Genomic DNA, 17887 nt, shown 5'->3' with positions numbered 1-17887 from the left:
AATTACACAGAAATGTGAGGAAATAGCAGGCCATTTGGCCCCCCAAGTACACCCTATTCAAAACAACCATGCCTGCTCTTCTTCAGGCCTTTTCTCTTCTCTTCTAGTTCTCTGCAGCTCTCAATTCCCTGAGCTTCCAAAACTCTATCTACCTCCTCTTGAAATACACAGCCCCTCTTCGAGTATTGAAGGACAACCTGGTATCAGTGCAGCCAGTGTACTACTTTACTGCTTCAGTGATCAGGTTCAGCTCCCACCACCCTCTGTGAAGAGTTTGTACGTTCTGCCCATGACCGTGTGGATTTCCTCAGGATGCTCCAGTTTCACACCATATTCAAAAGACGTACGGGTTAGGGTCGGTGAGTCACGGGCACGTTGGTGCCAATGTTCCCTCTAATTCATAATGACCAGAGTGCATAAAAATCTTGCACTGTGCAATTGTTTTGCCCAGTGATGACAACATTGAATAATTTCTTCAATAAAAAGAGTATAAATGAGCCATTTCTAAAATCTGCAGACAAATCATCGCAAACTCCACGTTGTCAACCAGAAAAGGAAATGTGACTGTGTACGGTCATGAAATATACTGAACATGCCAAGGAGATGGAGGGTGACAACCTTTTGTGCTCAGTTTAAATTCCTTTGTGCACTAGAAGCAGAAGGTGTGTGTGCACACTCCTTAAGGAGTGCATTGGCTGGCACCAGAGGCATGGTGAGACTGTGGGCTGCTCCCAGTACATCCTCGGACTGCTGACACAAACAATACATTTCACTAAGCTTGTGACAAATAAAACACATCTTTCCTCCATAACTCTCTGGGGAAGAGAAATCCAGAGATTCACCAATGCTCCTGCACACCTCTATTGCAAAGTAAACTTATTATCAAAGTACGTGTATGTTACCTGAGGTTCATGGTTTTGCAGGCCTTCACAGGGGAAAAAAAGAAATACAGTAGAATTTATGAAAATCTATACATAAAGACTGACAAACAACCAATGTGCAAACAATGTAAAATTGTGCAAATTTTGAAAAATAATAGTATTACTTATATTAAGGACGTGAGTTGTAGAGCCCTTGAAAGTGAGCCCATAGGTTGTGGGAACAGTTCAATGTTGTGGTGAGTGAAGTTATCCACACTGGTTCAGGAGCCTGATAATTGTGGGGTAATAACTGTTCCTGATCCTGCTGGTGTGGGACCTGAGGCTCCTGTACCTCCTGCTCAGTAGTAGTAGTAATGAGAAGAGAGCATGGCCTGGATGGTAGGGGTGATTGATAACGGATTCTCCTTTCTTGCGGCAGCGCTCTTTTTCGATATGCTCAATGGCGGGGAGGGCTTTTCCTGTGATGGACGGACTACATCCTCCACTTCCTGTAGTCTTTTCCATTGCTGGATATTGTATTTCCACAGCAGGCCATGATGCAACCAGTCAAGACACTGTCCACTATGTATCTATAGAAGTTAGTCAAAGTTTTAGGTGATTTGCTGAAAGAGATGCTGCCCTCGCACTGAGGAATTTAAAGCTTCTCACCTTTTCCACCTTGATTCCCTAATGAGGTGCGGCCCATGGGCTGCTGTTTCTTCTTCCCACAGTCGATAATCAGTTGTTGGGGTTCACCTGCTTAAAGGTCCTTGTGATTCTTGAGCAAACTCCACCCCCTCCCCAAACCTTCTCCGTTGCCAGAAGAATCCCAATCTCTGTAGGGACTGATGACTCCTGGGCATTGTGTGATATAACTGCAAGAGGTCATTTCCAAAGTGAGGTAGCACGGGGTTGAATGTAGTGTTGTAGATACACCCTAATGGGGGGGTTTATAAAGAGTCAGAATTAGGTTTAATATCACCAGCATATGATGTGAAATTAGTTCACTCTGCAGCAGCAGTACATAATAAATATAGGAAAAAAATAAATGAATGAATTACAATAAATATGTGTATGTATGTTAAATAGCAAAATTAAGAACAGTCATGCAAAAACAAAAAAAAGTAGTGAGGTTGTGTTCACGGGTTCAATGTCCATTCAGAAATCTGATAACAGAGGGAAAGAAGCTGTTCCTGAATCATTGAGTGTGTGTCTTCAGGCTCCTGATGGGAGCAATGTGAAGAGGGCATGTCCTGGGTGGTGGGGGTCCTTAATGACGGACACTGCCTTCCTGAGGCACTGCCGCTTGAAGATGTCCTGGATACTACAGAGGCTTGTACTCACGATGTAGATGACTAAGTTTACAACTCTGCAGCTTATTGCAATAGCCCCCCCCCACCCCCCCCCCCCCCATACCAGCGATGCGGCCACTTAGAATGCTCTCCATTGTACATCGGTAGAAAATTTTGTCTGTTTTTGATGACGTACCAAATCTCCTCAAACTCCTCATGAAGTGTAGCTGCTATCATGCTGCCTTTGTAGCTTCATTGATAGTTTGGGATTAGGACAGGTCCTCAGAGACGTTGACACCGGGAACTTGAAATTGCTCACCCTTTCCACTTCTGATCTCTCTAGGAGGACTGGTGTGTGTTCCCTCGCTTTACCCTTTCTGGAGTCCACAATCAGTTTTTTTATCTTACTGACATTGTTGCTGTGACACTAATCAAACAGCTGATTTATCTCGCTCCTGTACGCCCTTTCATCACCATCTCAGATTCTGCCAACAATGGTGGGGGGTGGGGGTAGGGTTTGGCTCAGTGATGGAGCTGTCTCACGGTTCCAGCAACCCAGGTTCAACCCTGATCCCTGGTGATGTGTGTAGTTTGCACATCCTCCCTTAAACCATCTTCTGCTCCCACATTTCAGAGGCCTTCATAATTGTCCTGGTGTAGATAATTGGCAGAAGAGTCATCGGGGAGCTGGTAGGTAGGTGGGGTGGGGTGGGGGGGGGGGGGGGGTGTGTGTGTGTGTGTGTGTGTGTGTGTGTGTGTGTGTGTGTGTGTGTGTGTGTGTGTGTGTGTGTGTGTGTGTGTGTGTGTGTGTGTGTGTGTGTGTGTGTGTGTGTGTGTGTGTGTGTCTTACACACTTGGGCCCTTGACTCTCAGGAGAGCATAGGAAATTGATGACCTCTCATCTCCATTGTCCAAAGTCGGTGGTATTGTTGGAGCTTCACCAGAGCCTTACCCATTTCCACCTCTCGACGGGAATGTAGGGTCGGACTGCGTAGAACACCCTGAGGGAACCCGCACAGTCAGAGAGGGGGAAGTGCACGAACTCCGTAGTGACAGCGGTAGGAATTAGTGCTTCTGATCGGGCTGTCTGGTGCTGTAAAGTATTGGACTAACTACTGTGCTGCCTTAACCTGCCTACAAAATGTCCTTCACCCTACATCCTCGGCACACCGCCATCGGTGCCTACACCAGCATCCCTGCAAGTGCATTTCAGGCACCCACCATTTTAATCCCCAGTCCAGTTCCGACGTGTTGGTCCACGGCCTCCTCTTCTGACAAGATGAGGCTACCTTCATGGTGGAGGAGCATCACCTTATGTTTGATCTGGCTAACCTCCAACCTGATGGGATAAGTATTGATTTCTTCTTCCAGAAAGCAAATCCTTCCCTGCTTCCCCACTCTGACCTTTCACTTCTCACCTGCTTATCACATTCCCTGGGATCCTCTCCTCCTTCCCTTTCTCCCATGGTTCACTCTCCTCTCCTATCAGATTCCTTCCTCTCCAACCCTTTACCTTTCCCCCTCACCTGGCTTCACCCATCACCTTCCAGCTAGTCTCCTTCCCCACCCCCCACACCTTTTTATTCTGGCATCTTCCTCCTACCTTTCCAGTCCTGAAGAAGAGTCTTGGCCCGAAACATCAACTATAGTCGACCTTCACTAATCTGACTACCTGTAATCCGGTTCCTTTGATAATCAGGCACTGATTTCAAATTTTTCGCGCAACTGCAATTTCAAATTACTCAGGCCACCGTGCCAATTTTCTGCGCATTGTTTTGGTTGTGCTAGATCTGTTCACATGTTGGCGCGCTCTTGTAGGCACAGACAAGCGATTCCTGCTTGTTTTCCTGCATTTATTAATATCATTTGCGTGAGGCATGGCCGCCCGGCACTCACCCGTCTCACCTGCCAGCGGTGGGGGAGCTGGCGCGCGCTGGGCCGGTCCGCTTTCTTGCCCGCCTGCCGGCAGTCACGCACTACCCTAAGGCATCACCTGGTGGGTGCTCCGTTCTCTTCCGCCTACGACCTCAGATCATACATGGCGACCTGCTGAATTTAAGCATATTACTAAGCGGAGGAAAAGAAACTAACAAGGATTCCCTCAGTAGCTGCGAGTGAAGAGGGAAAAGCCCAGCACCGAATCCCCGGCCTCCTGATGGTTGCGTGAAATGTGGGAAATAGAAGACCTCCTTTCTCCAACTTCTGCTTCTGCTCACCCAGATGTGCTGCCATCAACATCAACAGTTTTTGAAGAAGCTTTTGTGCCAGTTTCAGCACCAGTTCCTGATGCTTCACTCATTTTTCAAGGTGAAGATGTTGATGATCCTGACAGCCCCACACTTGCAGACATGTAACTTTGCCTGAAGGTATATTAAACGTCTCACTTTAGAAGCAGAAGTGCTCAACTGTTCTGTATAAGTTAACTCCTGTACATTTACCTGTACCCTTTATTTTATCTGTGCCTGTACAGTATATTGCTTTATTAAAATTTCACTTGCTACTCATTTACTATTTCTGTTTCATTATTATCTAACTTGTACTGATGTACGTGATATTTTAAAGGTATGATGATGTGGTTAGCTATTGCTTAATGTGATCCTTCTGTAATTCGGCATTCTCACTAATCCGGCACTCTGCAGGTCCCAATGGTGCTGGATTATAGAAGGTCGACCTGTATCTATTTATTTCTAGAGATGCTGCCTGACCTGCTGAGCAATGTTGCCTCTAATGTTTAGTAGTCAGTCTGCGTAGAAATCTTATGTTGTGCAAATTTTTTTCCTGTGACAAAAGTATGTGTGCACTGAGTGCACACATGGCACAGTTTATGTAGGTTTACAAAATGTTTGACATAAAACTGCACAGAATAACAACAAATTAACATACATATTTAAGTCACTGAGTTATTTTTTCTCTCTCCTGTCTTTGGCATTTACCCATTCTTTGTAAACTCTATCTAGACTAATAAAACTTCCATCCAGTTGATAGCTTTTGATTCTCATTAACATATCCAAATGACATTCTCCTAAACGGTTTCTCAGCTTGTTTTTGAGTTGTTTCATTAGGCTAAAACCTCGCTCACAGTCTGCACTAGATGCAAGAAAGGTTCCTCCATCGTCCATCAACTGTGCAAGGTCGCAAAACTGTTCGTTTTGAAGTACAAAAGCCACTGTTTGAGCAAAGCTTGAAATCAGTTTGGTTTTAGTTTTTTCTTGCATGGAAAATTTGAAATCATTAAACTGTCGAACTATTACAGTATTTTCAGCCAGAAAATCATGATATTTTAGACATGAGGCATTAACTTGTTCATCGGCAAATGTGAAGTCACAATCTGCAATTGCGGGGAAACCAAAAGCTGACCATTCTTGTACCTCATCTTTCGATAACGATCTCCTCTGGGTTTGATCGTTTTCTCTCTCGCTTATCTGCACTCAACCGTAACATGCGTAGCACTCCTGTAACGGGTAATGACGGGTTCTGTTGTCTGAGCTTTTGTACACCGTCCAAATGCGGTTTACTTGCCAAATGACGCTTCAAAAAGTCAAGTTTCCAAATATCATCCCACTTCTTTCCACTAGCAAATTCTCCAGCAACTTTCACATCACGACAATACAAACAGATAACTCCAGTTTCCGAATCACACATAAATATTTCTCGTAGCTGAACGTTCATGACCTCATGAGCTTTTGGTGTAGCAGTTTCTGCTATTTTGTTAAGCCATTCAGCTTTAAACAAATTTGCTGTTCTTTTGCGCTTCACGCCCGTCACTTCTTTTGAATTCGACATAGTGAATCAATATTTTTTCAATAAAAACTTAGTAAGCTATCTACAGGATTTGAAACAGATCTCTGTAAACTTTACGATATGAACACTGTTCGCCAAAGATGGCTGCCGCCATGATGCAGCTGTACAAACCGGAATAGGGATGGTGAGGTGACGTGAATTGTGGTATTTGAAAAACCAACTAACTGTTAACAGAAACAGCTAGCTAAAATATTATTTTCAATAAGTATAATTATTAATTACTACATTATTTTAGGTAACTAAACTATTGTGCGCTGGTTGAAAAACGTGTGCTGAGAGGGAACACAGCTGCTGAGCTCGTCCAGCATTCCATGAGTACCACTTTAGTGAGGTGTATTGTTTCTGGTGTCCTTTCGAGCCCCCCTAGACTTGGTGGTGTGCTGGAAATCTTTGGGGAAAAGGTTTAATTGCCCTTTGTGGGGAGGGGATTGATGAAGGCTACCAATGTAGCTGGAAACTGGGAGGGGTAATGGAGGGAGTGGGGGTGAGCTGGGATAGGAAAGTAAGGTCCCTGCTCGAAGATGGAACACAGATACAGGCACTGATTTCAGGGTCAGAATCAGAAACAAGTTTATTATCTATGACTCGGTGTTTTAGGAACAGATACTTCCCTCTACTATCAGATTTCTGAATGGACAATGAACGCTACCTCACTATTTTTAATTTTTTTTTCTTTATTCACTCTATCACTCTATTTTTGCTCTATTTTTATATATATATATATTGCTTACTGTAATTTATAGTTTCTTAAAAAAGTTACGTATTGCAATGTACTGGTGCTGCAAAACAGCAAATTTCATGACATGAACACGGGAGGTTCTGCAGAGACGGTAAATCCAGAGCGATACACAGAAGGCTGCAGAATTCAGCAGGTCAGCCGGCATCTGTGGAAAAGTGCAGAGTTGATGTTTTGGGCCGAGACCCTTCACCGGGACTGAGAAGGAAGGGGGGGGGGGGGGAATGCTGATAGCTAGAATGTGATGGATGGCACCAGGTGGGTGGGAAAGGTACAGGGTTGGGGAGGATGGAATCTGGTAGGAGAGGAGAGTGGACCATTGGAGAAAGGGAAGGAATGGAACTGGGGGAAGAGGTAAGTGGCCAGAGTGGGGAATAGAAGAAGAGGGAAGGGGAAGGGAAATTGTTTTAATAAAAGGAGACATTGATACTCATGTCATCAGGTTGAAGGTCACCCAGACAGAATATAAGGTGTTGCTCCTTCGCGCTGTGGGTGGCCTCATCCTGGCAGAAGAGGAGGCTGTGGACTGACATGTTAGAATGGGAATGCAGATAAACATTAAAATGCTTGGCCGCAGGGAAATTCTGCTCTTGGTGGATGGAGCAGAGGTGCTCAACAAAGCGGTCCCCAGTCTGCATCGGGTCTCTCCAGTGTAGATGAGTCCGCATTGGGAGTACAGGATACAGTAGGTGTCCCGAATTGATTTGCAGTTGAAGTGTTGCCTCATCTGGAAGGACAGTTTGGGGCCCTGAATGATTGTAAGGGGAGAGGTGAATGGGCACCTATAGCATTTTGGTCGCTTGCAAGTAGAGAGATTAGATGGGAGGGACGAATAGACGGGGCAAGCAGAGAGTGAGCAATCCTTGTGGAAATTGGACAGTGGGGGGAAGGTAAAAATGCGTTTGATGTTAGGATCCTGTTGAATTTGGCAGTTGCGGAGGATAATGTGTTGAATGCGAAGACTCGTGGGGTGGTAGGTGAGGAGGAGAGGAACTCTATCCCTGTTAAAGCAGCGGGAAGCTGTACCAGTTGGTAGGTTAATTGGTCATTGTAAATTCTCCTGTGATTAGGCTAGTATTAAATTGCAGGATTACTGGGTGGTGTGGCTGGACAAAGGGCCTGCTCCATGCCATATCACAATAAGTAGTGATACGCTAACTGATATGTGACTGTGCTGCTCGGATTAATAAACAAATAGTGCAGAAAGAGTAAAAAGTAGTGAGGTAATGGCGTGGGTTTGTGGACCGTTCAGAAATCTAACGGCAGAGTGTTTAGTATTTGGCTCTGTTAGAATCCAGATTTCAATTTTTTTGAGAGCCTTTTTGGGAAAATGGTGTCAAAGTTCAAAGTAAAATTTATTATCAGAGTTCATACACGTCATCCCATACAACCCTGAGATTCTTTTCCTGCGGGCATACTTAGCAAATCTATAGAGCAGGAACTGTAAACAAACTGCAAATGCAGATATAAATAAATAACAAACATGAAGTAACAATATAACAGAGTCCTTAAATGAGTGTAGCTATCCCCTTTTGTTCAGGAGCCTGACGTTTGAGGGGTACGAACTGTTTCTGAACCTGGTGCTGTGAGTCCTGAGGCTCCTGTACCTTCTGCCTGCAGCAGTGAGAAAGGAGCTTGGCCTGGGTGGTGAGGATCTTTCATGATGGATGCTGCTTTTCTACAATACCATTACATGTAGACGTGCTCAATGGTTGGGAGGGTTTTACCCATGATGTACTGGGCCCAAATCCACTACCTTTTGTAGGATTTTCTGCTCAAAGGCATTGGTGTTCCCACACCAGGCTGTAACTCAGCCGGTCAGCACACTTTCCACCACACACCCATAGAAGTTTGCCAAGGTTTTCGATGACACACCCAATCTCCACAGACTCCTGAGGAGTAGAGGTGCTGGCTTACTTTCTTCACAATTACATTTATATGATGGGTCCAAGACAGGTCCTCTGAGAGAGTGACACCCTGGAATTTCAAGTTACTGACCCTCTCCACCTCCGATCCTCTTTGATGACTGACTCATGCATCTCTGGTTTCTCTCTCCTGAAGTCCACAATTGGTCTCATTGACATTGAGTGAAGGGTTGTTGTTATTACACCACTCAGCCAAGTTTTCAATCTCCCTCCTGTATGCTGATTCATCACCACCTTTGATACAGCCCACAACAGTGGTGTCATCAGCAAACTTGTACATGGCTGTACGTAGCCACACAGACCTAGGTGTAAAGCGAATAGAGCAGAGGGCTAACTACACATCTCCGTGGTGCTCCTATACTCGTGGAGATTGTGGAGATGTTTTTGCCAGTCTGAATTGACTGGTGTCAACTAGTGAGGAAATCCAGGGTCTAATTACACAGGGGTATTGAGGCCCAGGTCTTGGAGTTTACTGATTAGTTTCAAATGTCTTGTAGAGATTGGACCAAGGGGTTGCTTTGATTCAGGGGTGCTGGTCATTTTGAGCTTGGGTCGATTGGACTGTTCTGTGACCTGAATCTGAGCCGAGGCAGGGGAATGGATCTCACAAGGAAGGTGAGAGGAATAGAAGTGAACAGGTGGGCGGGGGACAGGGTTGAGGGACGGCTGAGCAGAAGGTGGATCCTTGACAGTGTTGACTCAGGTACCAAATGTTATAGGCAATGGGCTCTGTCTGCACATCAAAGACCCTTCCCAACCCAGAGATTTGTCATGACCCCACTGACCTTCACCAATTTGTATCGATGCCTTCTGGAAAGGATCCTGCCTGGGTACAACACAGTTCTAAAAAACCCTCGTGCTATGGACACATGGGTGCCACCCTCCTCAGCATGGGTTCTGTCTGTACTTCTCACTGCCTCAGTAAAGCAGCCAGCATCATCTAACCCAGATATTCTCTCCTCTCTCCCATCGTTAGGATGTGGGCGATCATGGTCTTTCCAAGTCCATGATTGTTCTTGGCAAATTTTTCTATAGAAGTGGTTTACCATTGCCTTTTCTGGGCACAAGACAGGTGACCCCAGCCATTATCAATACTCTTCAGAGATTGTCTGCCTGGTGTCAGTGGTGGCATAATCAGGACTTGTGAGACGCACTACCACCATGACTGGGGGGCTAAGCAGGTGCTACATCTTGCCCAAGGGTGACCTGCAGCTAGCGGAGGCAAGGAGTGCCTCACACCCCCTCTGGTAGAGACGCATCTCCACTCGACCATCAGGCAGAAGACAAATGGCTGAAAGCACGCACCACCGGGCTCGAGGATGACTTCTACCATGCTGTTAGGGGACTATAAGGTGACTCTTGACCTCATGATCTACCTTCTCATGGACCCTACCGCCCAGCTGCACCGCACTTTCTCTGCAAATGTAACACTTTATCCTTCATTCTGTTCTTGCTTTTCCCTCTACTGACGTGATGAACTGATCTTTACGGATGGCTCGTAAGACAAACGTTTTCACCGTATCTCAGCATGTGTGACAATAACTTGCTGATTGTTATCTGGCTCTCGACGTAGCAATGTGGCATAAGCGGGTTGAGCTCCCACCGGAGCACCCAGAGGTGGGGCTTCAAGCCCCGCTTGATAAAGACCCCTAGGAGCCTCATTTGGCCCTGACTTCTGATCCTCGTGCCTGATGGTTAAGAGGTCAAAGCAGAGACATAAATATGTCCCACGCACCACACCACCCACCTCACCCAGTGCAGGGGATCTTGCTGTGTACAATTTTCTTACCCTCTTGTGTGATGGGGAGAGGAGGCAGAAGAAGGGGTGGGGAATTGAGGGAAGGGTGCAGGGAGGGGGATGTGTACAGGGAGGGGAGAGGGGGCAGGAGAAGGGGAGAATGGGGGTTGCTGAAGGGACGGGAGAGAAGGCATGGAGAGGGGTTGTTGAATAGGGGTGTGCTTGAGGTAAGTGGGGAGGAAGGGAATGGGGCTGGAGGAGGTTTGGACAGGGGGCTGGGGATGAGAGTGGAGTGCAGCCAGTGATCAGGTCTGTGCCACCTTTCCTCACAGGTGAGGACGAGAAGATGGAGGAGCTGCCGGAGCCGCTGCGGCCGGCCACCGCCCCCAGCCCGGACCTGCTGACGTGCGGCCAGTGTGGGCGAAGTTTCCTGCTCTGCCACATCCTCGACTTCATCGAGCACAAGAGGAGTGATTGTACCTGGCCAGCCCGTCTCCGGGGAGCCCCCCACGGGGGTCCGCACTCCCCGCTGGCCCAACGGGGAGACGTGCAGGCGCTGGGCATGTCGGACGTCGTGGGAGGAGGAGCCCCCACTGGAGGCAAGTATCCTGAGGCTACTCTTTTCACTTTTTGCCCCGTGACTGCGGCAGGTAGTGCTGCTGCCTCCCAGCACCAGTGACCGCGGTTCGATCCTGACAGCCAGCGCCGTCTGTCTGTGTGGAGTTTGTATGCTCTCTCTGTGAGCGGTCGGCTTTCCGTATTCCAGCAATGAGCAGGTTCAGTGGGTTAATTGGCTGCGGTAGATATTATGAGGCTCCCTGTCCCCATTACACCCCCCCCCCCCCACCCACCTTTGGTTCCAACCACCCTGGGACAAAGATATTCTTCCAAAGATTCCCTCTAAACCTCTGGGATGTGATAGAGGTACACAAGATTATGAGGGGTATAGGTAGGGTAAACGCAAGCAGGCCCTTCCACTGAGTTTGGGTGGGACTACAGACAGAGGCCATAAGTTAAAGGGTGAAAGATGAAAATTTTAAGGGGAACATGAGGGGCAACTTTTTCATTCAGAGAGTGGTGAGAGTGTGGAATGAGTTTGTAGCACAAGTGGTGTGTGCAAGCTTGATTTCAATGTTTAAGAGAAGTTTGGATAGGTACATGGATGGGAAGGGGTATGGAGGGATATGATCCAAATGCAGTTTGATGGAATTAAGCAGTTGAAGTGATTTGGCATGGACCAGATGGGCTTGTTTCTGTGACTCTATGACCTCTACTCCTCACTTTAGACCCACATCCTCTGCTAACATATCCCTCTGCAATGGAGTATAATTTCTTACAGATTAGCTTTATCTGTTGCATGTATATTGAAACATACAGTGAAATACGTCATTTGCACAGTCCAAGGACAAGCCATGGACAGCTCACAAGTGTTGTCACGCTTCCAGCACCAACATGTCATGCCCATAGCTTACTAACACTGACTAATTTGAAAGTCTGGACTGTGGTAGAAAACCAGAGCACCCGGCGGAAGCCACACAGTCCGTACACAGTGTATTGAGGTAGAACAAGGTAAAACAATAACAGAATGCAGAATAAAGTGTAACAGCTCCAGAGAAAGTGTAGAGCAAGTAAGCAATAAGGTGCAAGGTCATTACCAGGTAGATTGTGAGGCCAAGAGTCAATCTTATACAAGAGCTCTGTCCAAGACTCGGTAACAGTGGGGTAGAAGCTGTTCTAAAGCCTGGCGGTATTTCAGGCTTTTGTATCTTCTGCTTGATGTGGGCGGGGGGGGGGGGGGGAGAGACAATATCCAGGTTGAGTGGGGTCTGTGATTATGCTGGCTGCTTTCCTGAGGCGGTGAGAAGTGTAGACAGAGTCTATGGAGGGGAGACTGGCTCCCGCAGTGTGATTTAGTATCTGTCTCACAGGTTAGTTGGCAATTTGGACTGACCCACAGTTGGGAATTCCCTTTAAGTCGGGGGTTCCCAACCTTTTTTATGTCACGTAATCTTACCCACTTTTTACCGAGGGGTCCGTGTTGGGAACCCCTGCTCAAGCAGTGACGTAATATCGTCAGTGAAGTATTGGTTTATTATTGTCACATGTACGGAGATAGTGACAAGCTCGTCTTGCATACTGTTCATGCAGATCAGATCATTACACAAAACAATACCTTGTGAATCTCCTCCACGTGCCCTCTGCTGCACTTATTTACACTGATGCTGACTTGTTCTCCACACATGCCCAGACCCTCCAAATTTAGTTAAAAATTGACCTTTTGATTCCCCTTATCAAAATGCCTCACCTATCAACACTCCTGTCCCCCGCACACAAGGGTCAATTTACAGCAGTCACTTTACCCACTGCCCCACTGACCCATTAAGGCTTTATGAACACCATTTGTAATTATGGGTTTTACACCTTTGTCCTTCCTTGCTGCCCATTACACTGCCAGCAGTGAAGACCTCCATCTCTGGGGGTGTTCAGGGCTTCCTTCATCGTGTCAGTAGCTTCCTCTCGGTTTTCACTCCTGTCATACTAGTCCCGGGTGAAGACTGAGGAATACCGTCGCACTCACATCTAGAAAAATTCTTCATTCCTGTTCACATAATGCTTTTGTTTGACCAGTCAGGGTTGTTAGTCCTGCATTGAAGTCCCTGCTCCTGGTGGACTGGTGGATCACTCTCAGTTTGGCCTCTACCCTTTGACCTGTTTGGCATGGTTGATCCTTTCAAGCACAAGGCCCTAACTCCAGCCAACATAGCTCTCTGGGTTATTGAGTCATCAAGCCTCCTAAACCCACAACAAGTTTGTGGTCCTCTTAGAGGTTATGCCTTTTGTAATGGGGGTGGGGGGGGGTAAATACATGCAAAAGGTACCTAATAAAGTGGCCACTGAGTGCATTTCTGTGTGTTCGTGATCTTCTGCTGCTGTAGCCCATCCATTTCAAGATCTGACGTGTTGTACATCTGGAGATGCTCTTCTGTATGCCACTGTTGTAATGAGTGATTATTTGAGTTACTGTCACCTTCCTGTTAGCTTGAACCGGTCTGGCCATTCTCTCTGAACGTTCTCATTAACAGAACACTTTCCCCCACGGAACTGACGCTTGCTGGATGTTTTTTTGTTTCTCGCACCATTCTCTGTAAACTCTAGAGACTGGTGTGAGTGAAAATCCCAGGAGATCAGCAGTTTCTGAGAAGCTTAATCCACCCTGTAGGCACCAACAATCACTTCACAGTCAAAGTCACCACAGTTACATTTCTTCCCCATTTTGACACTTGGTCTGAACAACAGCTGAACTTCTTCACCATGTCGGCATGCTTTATTGCTTTGAGTTGCTGCCTCATGATTGGCTGATTGGAGATCATGACGTCCCTCCTTCGTCCCTCTCCTAATGTCGATTGTCCTTTTAGGGATGACAGGGAGAAGACCGGGGAGTGGGGCTGAGGAGGGAAAAAACAAAAGGATCAGCCATGATTGCGTGGCGGAGCAGACTTGATGGCCAGATGGCCTAATTCTGCTCCTATGCCTTATGGTCTTACGCTCTAGGATGATCCCAGCTTTCCGAGATTGGTGGGGCCACGGGAGGTTATGAGATAGTGATGCTGCAGAGGGTTTTGGAGACCATGGTGATAATTTCAATCCATGGGAGCCAGCAGACTTGGGGTTGGAGGGGTGCAGGTACAGATGGAGGGGAGATGATGGGTTTAAGGTTAGGGGCAGGGACCTTTGAGAGGTTAGGGTGGCATCTTTGTGCAGTGGTTAGGGTAACACCACTACAGCACCGGTAACCTGGGTTCAGTTCCTCCCGCTGACTGTACGTTCTCCCTGTGACGACGGAGGTTTCCTCTTGGGTGCCTGAGTTTCCTCCTACAGTCCAAAGGTCGTTTAATTGGTTACATAGGTTTATTCAACTGGTACGGCCTCACTGGCCCAGGAAGGCCTATGACCATGTTGTATTCCCAAATAAAGAAATGCAGTATTGTGCAAAAGTCTAAGACACATGTATAGTATATAACTAGGGCTTTTGCAGAGTACTGTATTTCTCAATGTGGAGCGGAGAGCAAGTTCGTAAATCTGACAAAAGCAAAGGATGTTGGGAATGGTGCAGTTGGAGAGTGATGGGACAGATGCTGGGGGCGGAGAGTGTGGGGGGTGCCGCGAGTGCAGACACGCCCAGCCCTGAGATACCGGGCAAGATCATTCAACTGCGAACAACTGGTTTATTGATCATTATAGAATGTCTCTCTGGTGCTTTGTGCTCCCTCGCCTCTCCCTTCCCCTTTTCCCAACCATGATTCCCCTCTCCCTGTCCCTTCCCACATGTATATCATAATGGAATGATGGGCCAAAGGGTCTGCATATGTCCGTTTAGTCTCATGATTCTTTGGGGGTCAGCCCAGCTTGTGTAGCCACTGCCCCACAGCTGTGGAGATCCGGTGCTGTCTATGTGTGAGATTGCGTGATCTCCCTATCACTGTGTGGAGTTTTCACCCTCTCCCTGTCACTGTATACCCCTTCCCCCCGCCGCCCGCAATGCTCCAGTTTCCTCGCTCATTTCAATGGTGTGTGGCTTTGGTAGGTTAATTGCTCCTAGTGAGTGGTTGAGGAGTGGAATTGGTTAAGGAGGGAATATGAATATGAAGCAAATATAATTAGTGTATGTGAGTGCCTGGTGGTTGGCATAATTTTGATGGGCTGAAGGGCCTGTTCTGTGCAATATAAGCGTGAGTCTATGAACTGTGCCCTTTTCTGGATTTATTTGAGAATGGCTTGTGTTGCTGGTCCCATTAAGATCATAAATCAAAGCAGGAACAGTCTACTCAGCCCTCAAATTCTATTGTTCAATAAGGATTGAAGCCAATGTATCTCAGAACACACAAAATTCTGGAGGAACACAACAGGCCAGGCAGGATTTATGGTAAAAAGTGTGTCGACATTTCAGCCCTGAAAGGTCTCGGCCCAAAATGTCAGCTGCACTCTTTTCCGTAGCTGCTGCCTGGCCTGCTAAGATCCTTCAGCATTGTGTGTGTTGCTCGGATTCCCAGCATCTGCAGATTTTCTCTTGTTCGTTAATGTATCTTGCTGCCATTTTCCCCCAATGGCCCCTTGGCCCTGAGTTCATGTCATATCCAATGGTGTATCGATCTCGGTCTTGCCCTCTCCCCCATCCCCCAAACCAAATTCCTTCTCTACTAACCTTGTCATTTTTAAGGCCCGCTATACTTCTGTGTTGGTGGGGTGGAAATACCTCTCTGCCAATTGTAGATTCCTCTCCACCAAAGGCTGGTGTGTCTTCACCAAAGGGGGATGCATCTCTACCAAAGGCTCCTTTCCTCTGCTAGCCTGCAGGTCACCCTTGGGCAAGGAATAGCACCTGGTTAACCCCCCCGATCGGAGTCACATGAAGCCATGGGAGCCGGTAGTGGATGGTCGTATGAGCAGCTGGTGCAGATCACAATCCTGGTTATGTGACCACTGACACCAGGCAGACAGCAGTTGAAGAGTATCGATAAGGGCTGGGGTGACCCATCTTGTAAAGACGCTGCCCAGAAGAAGGCAATGGCAAACCAGTTCTGTGGGAAAATTTGCCAAAAATATTATGGTCTCCACACCCACCTGGCCCAGCTCCTGTCCAGTGAATGTCGTGGGGGGAGGGGGAGAATCTCCACAAGTGAGATTTGGGGCAGTTGAGAATCAATGAGGTAGTTCGGAGGAAGGGGGAAGAATGGATGCAGGGAAAGAGGTCCCATCCAACGCTCCCATGCCTCAATTTTCATCACAGCTGCCTTCCCAAGTGGACCATTAATTCCACCGGAATAGAATTCTCTCCTGCCTCCCTCTCATGATCCGATACTGAGTCCTGAGGAGCCTCCGTACTGACAATGTGCATCTGTCTGGCTCCTAGCTTCATCGGAGTGCAAATGGGTCACAGAAAGAGATAGATAGTAGTGCAGGCAACCCAAGGCTCAGCCAATGGAGTTGGTTCTTAAGGAGCCCTTTAAATGGAGGAGAGAAAGGTCTAGAGGTTTATTTGCGGGGGGGGGTGGATTTCAGAATTCAGGGCAGTTGACAACATGGGGAGAGAGGCTAATACTGAAATATTTTACTGTAGGTTGTCCTTTATACAATAGCGATCTTACAGCAATTTAATGGAGGTAGAAGGGAGAGTGAGGCAAGAGGTTACCTCCTTGGAGAGAAGTGGGGGGGGCAGAGACAAGCTCTCCCCTCGCCCCTCCCTATCTGCCTGTGCCCATCCACCAGATTCATAGAACATGCTCCCTCTTTGGCTGTAGCACCCTTGCTAATAAACGGACATGGAAGGCACCGTAGAAATGCAGGTTTCTTAGCTGTCACGAGGTCTAGTATTGTGGCTCCTTTTCTTGTGGGGCTTTTCTGTGTATCTACTTCCAGCCTCCTCTTTCCCCCACAACCTCTCCCACACCTTTAGGTGGGTGCGTGGCCAACTCTCCCCCGCCACCCCTCACCATCTCCACCCTTTCTGATGCTGCCCCATCCTCTTCAGCTTGCCAGGAGATTCAATCCCCTGACGACATCGTCACCCTCCGTTCTTCTGCACGGTTGGCTGGTCAGTAGCCTATGGTTGCTCTGGGACCGAGAAAAACAAAACGGAGTGTGTGAGAGAGAGGGAGAGAGAGAGAGAGAGGAGAAAAAAACCCTTTAGCCTAAAGGAGGAAGTGCATATTCAAATTGCACATCTGCAGAAAGAAAACTTCTGCTTTTCCCTTGAGCTGCCAGCCTCATTAACCCTCGTTGGGCTGATCACTGCTTCCTCAGGAGAAGGCCAATGATCACCATAGTAACAGGCTGTTGGGCTCACCGGCAATGGTGGTTGTTTTTGGGGAGGGAAGTGCTTGAGGTTAGAAAGGAAGAATAAGAGAATACGTGTTGGAATTGGCCAACGAAGCTCTCATTCCCTGTTGGCCCGTGGCTGTGTGTGTGTGTATGTGAGAGAGAGAGAGAGACAGGAGGTGAGGTGGGTGTTTGTTCTCTGAGGGCCCCTCCTAGGCGTCAAGGCCCTGGGGTGTCTCTCGAAGTGACGTTGCCAGGAACATTGGCACTGGTTTCCTTGTGGGTTTTTTGCACTGAGTCAAACCTGTCCGAACCAGTCCTTGGTCGACACGCCTTTAACCTTAGGGCTCCTGGAGCTGGGCCAGGGCAGACTGAGAGATAAAACTGAACAGGTTTACTCGAAGAAGCCTCAGTCGAGGGCGGGCACTGAGAGACGTGTGTGTATGTGTGTGCCAAGACTCTGAAGGGCAGGACTGTACGCGTTTGTGTGCTTCTTGTGAAACACCAAGGCCTGAATGCTCTTCCTTCTCCCGATGAGAAAACAAGACTCCTCACACTGGACCCTTGCTATGCAGGAACCCCCATTCAAGGTGACTGCCAGTGGGCAGTGGTGTCACCTTGCTTTCAGGAAGCTGCTGGTTTTACCCACTTGAGGACCAAGGGAAAGTGCACTGTTCTATATGAGGGGTATTAGTCGGGTAATTGGGTGCCTCCTGTGG

The 17887-nt window shown here is 47.6% G+C and overlaps 1 protein-coding gene across 1 annotated transcript in view; it reads left to right on the top strand.

Annotated features, from left to right (window-relative positions):
• The window catches only part of znf296 (zinc finger protein 296), a 94824-nt gene that overhangs the window by 7110 nt on the left and 69827 nt on the right, over positions 1-17887 (top strand). Inside the window, exon 2 of the mRNA XM_073063890.1 lies at positions 10685-10951. Coding sequence (XP_072919991.1) covers positions 10685-10951 — 267 coding nt within the window. The remainder of the gene's footprint in view (positions 1-10684; positions 10952-17887) is intronic.

The sequence above is a fragment of the Hemitrygon akajei genome, chromosome 12 (genome assembly GCF_048418815.1).
Source record: "Hemitrygon akajei chromosome 12, sHemAka1.3, whole genome shotgun sequence".
NCBI classification, from domain to species: Eukaryota; Metazoa; Chordata; class Chondrichthyes; order Myliobatiformes; family Dasyatidae; genus Hemitrygon; species Hemitrygon akajei.
The sequence above is the reverse complement of the archived record's forward strand: the minus strand, read 5'-3'. Positions and strand labels throughout refer to the sequence as shown.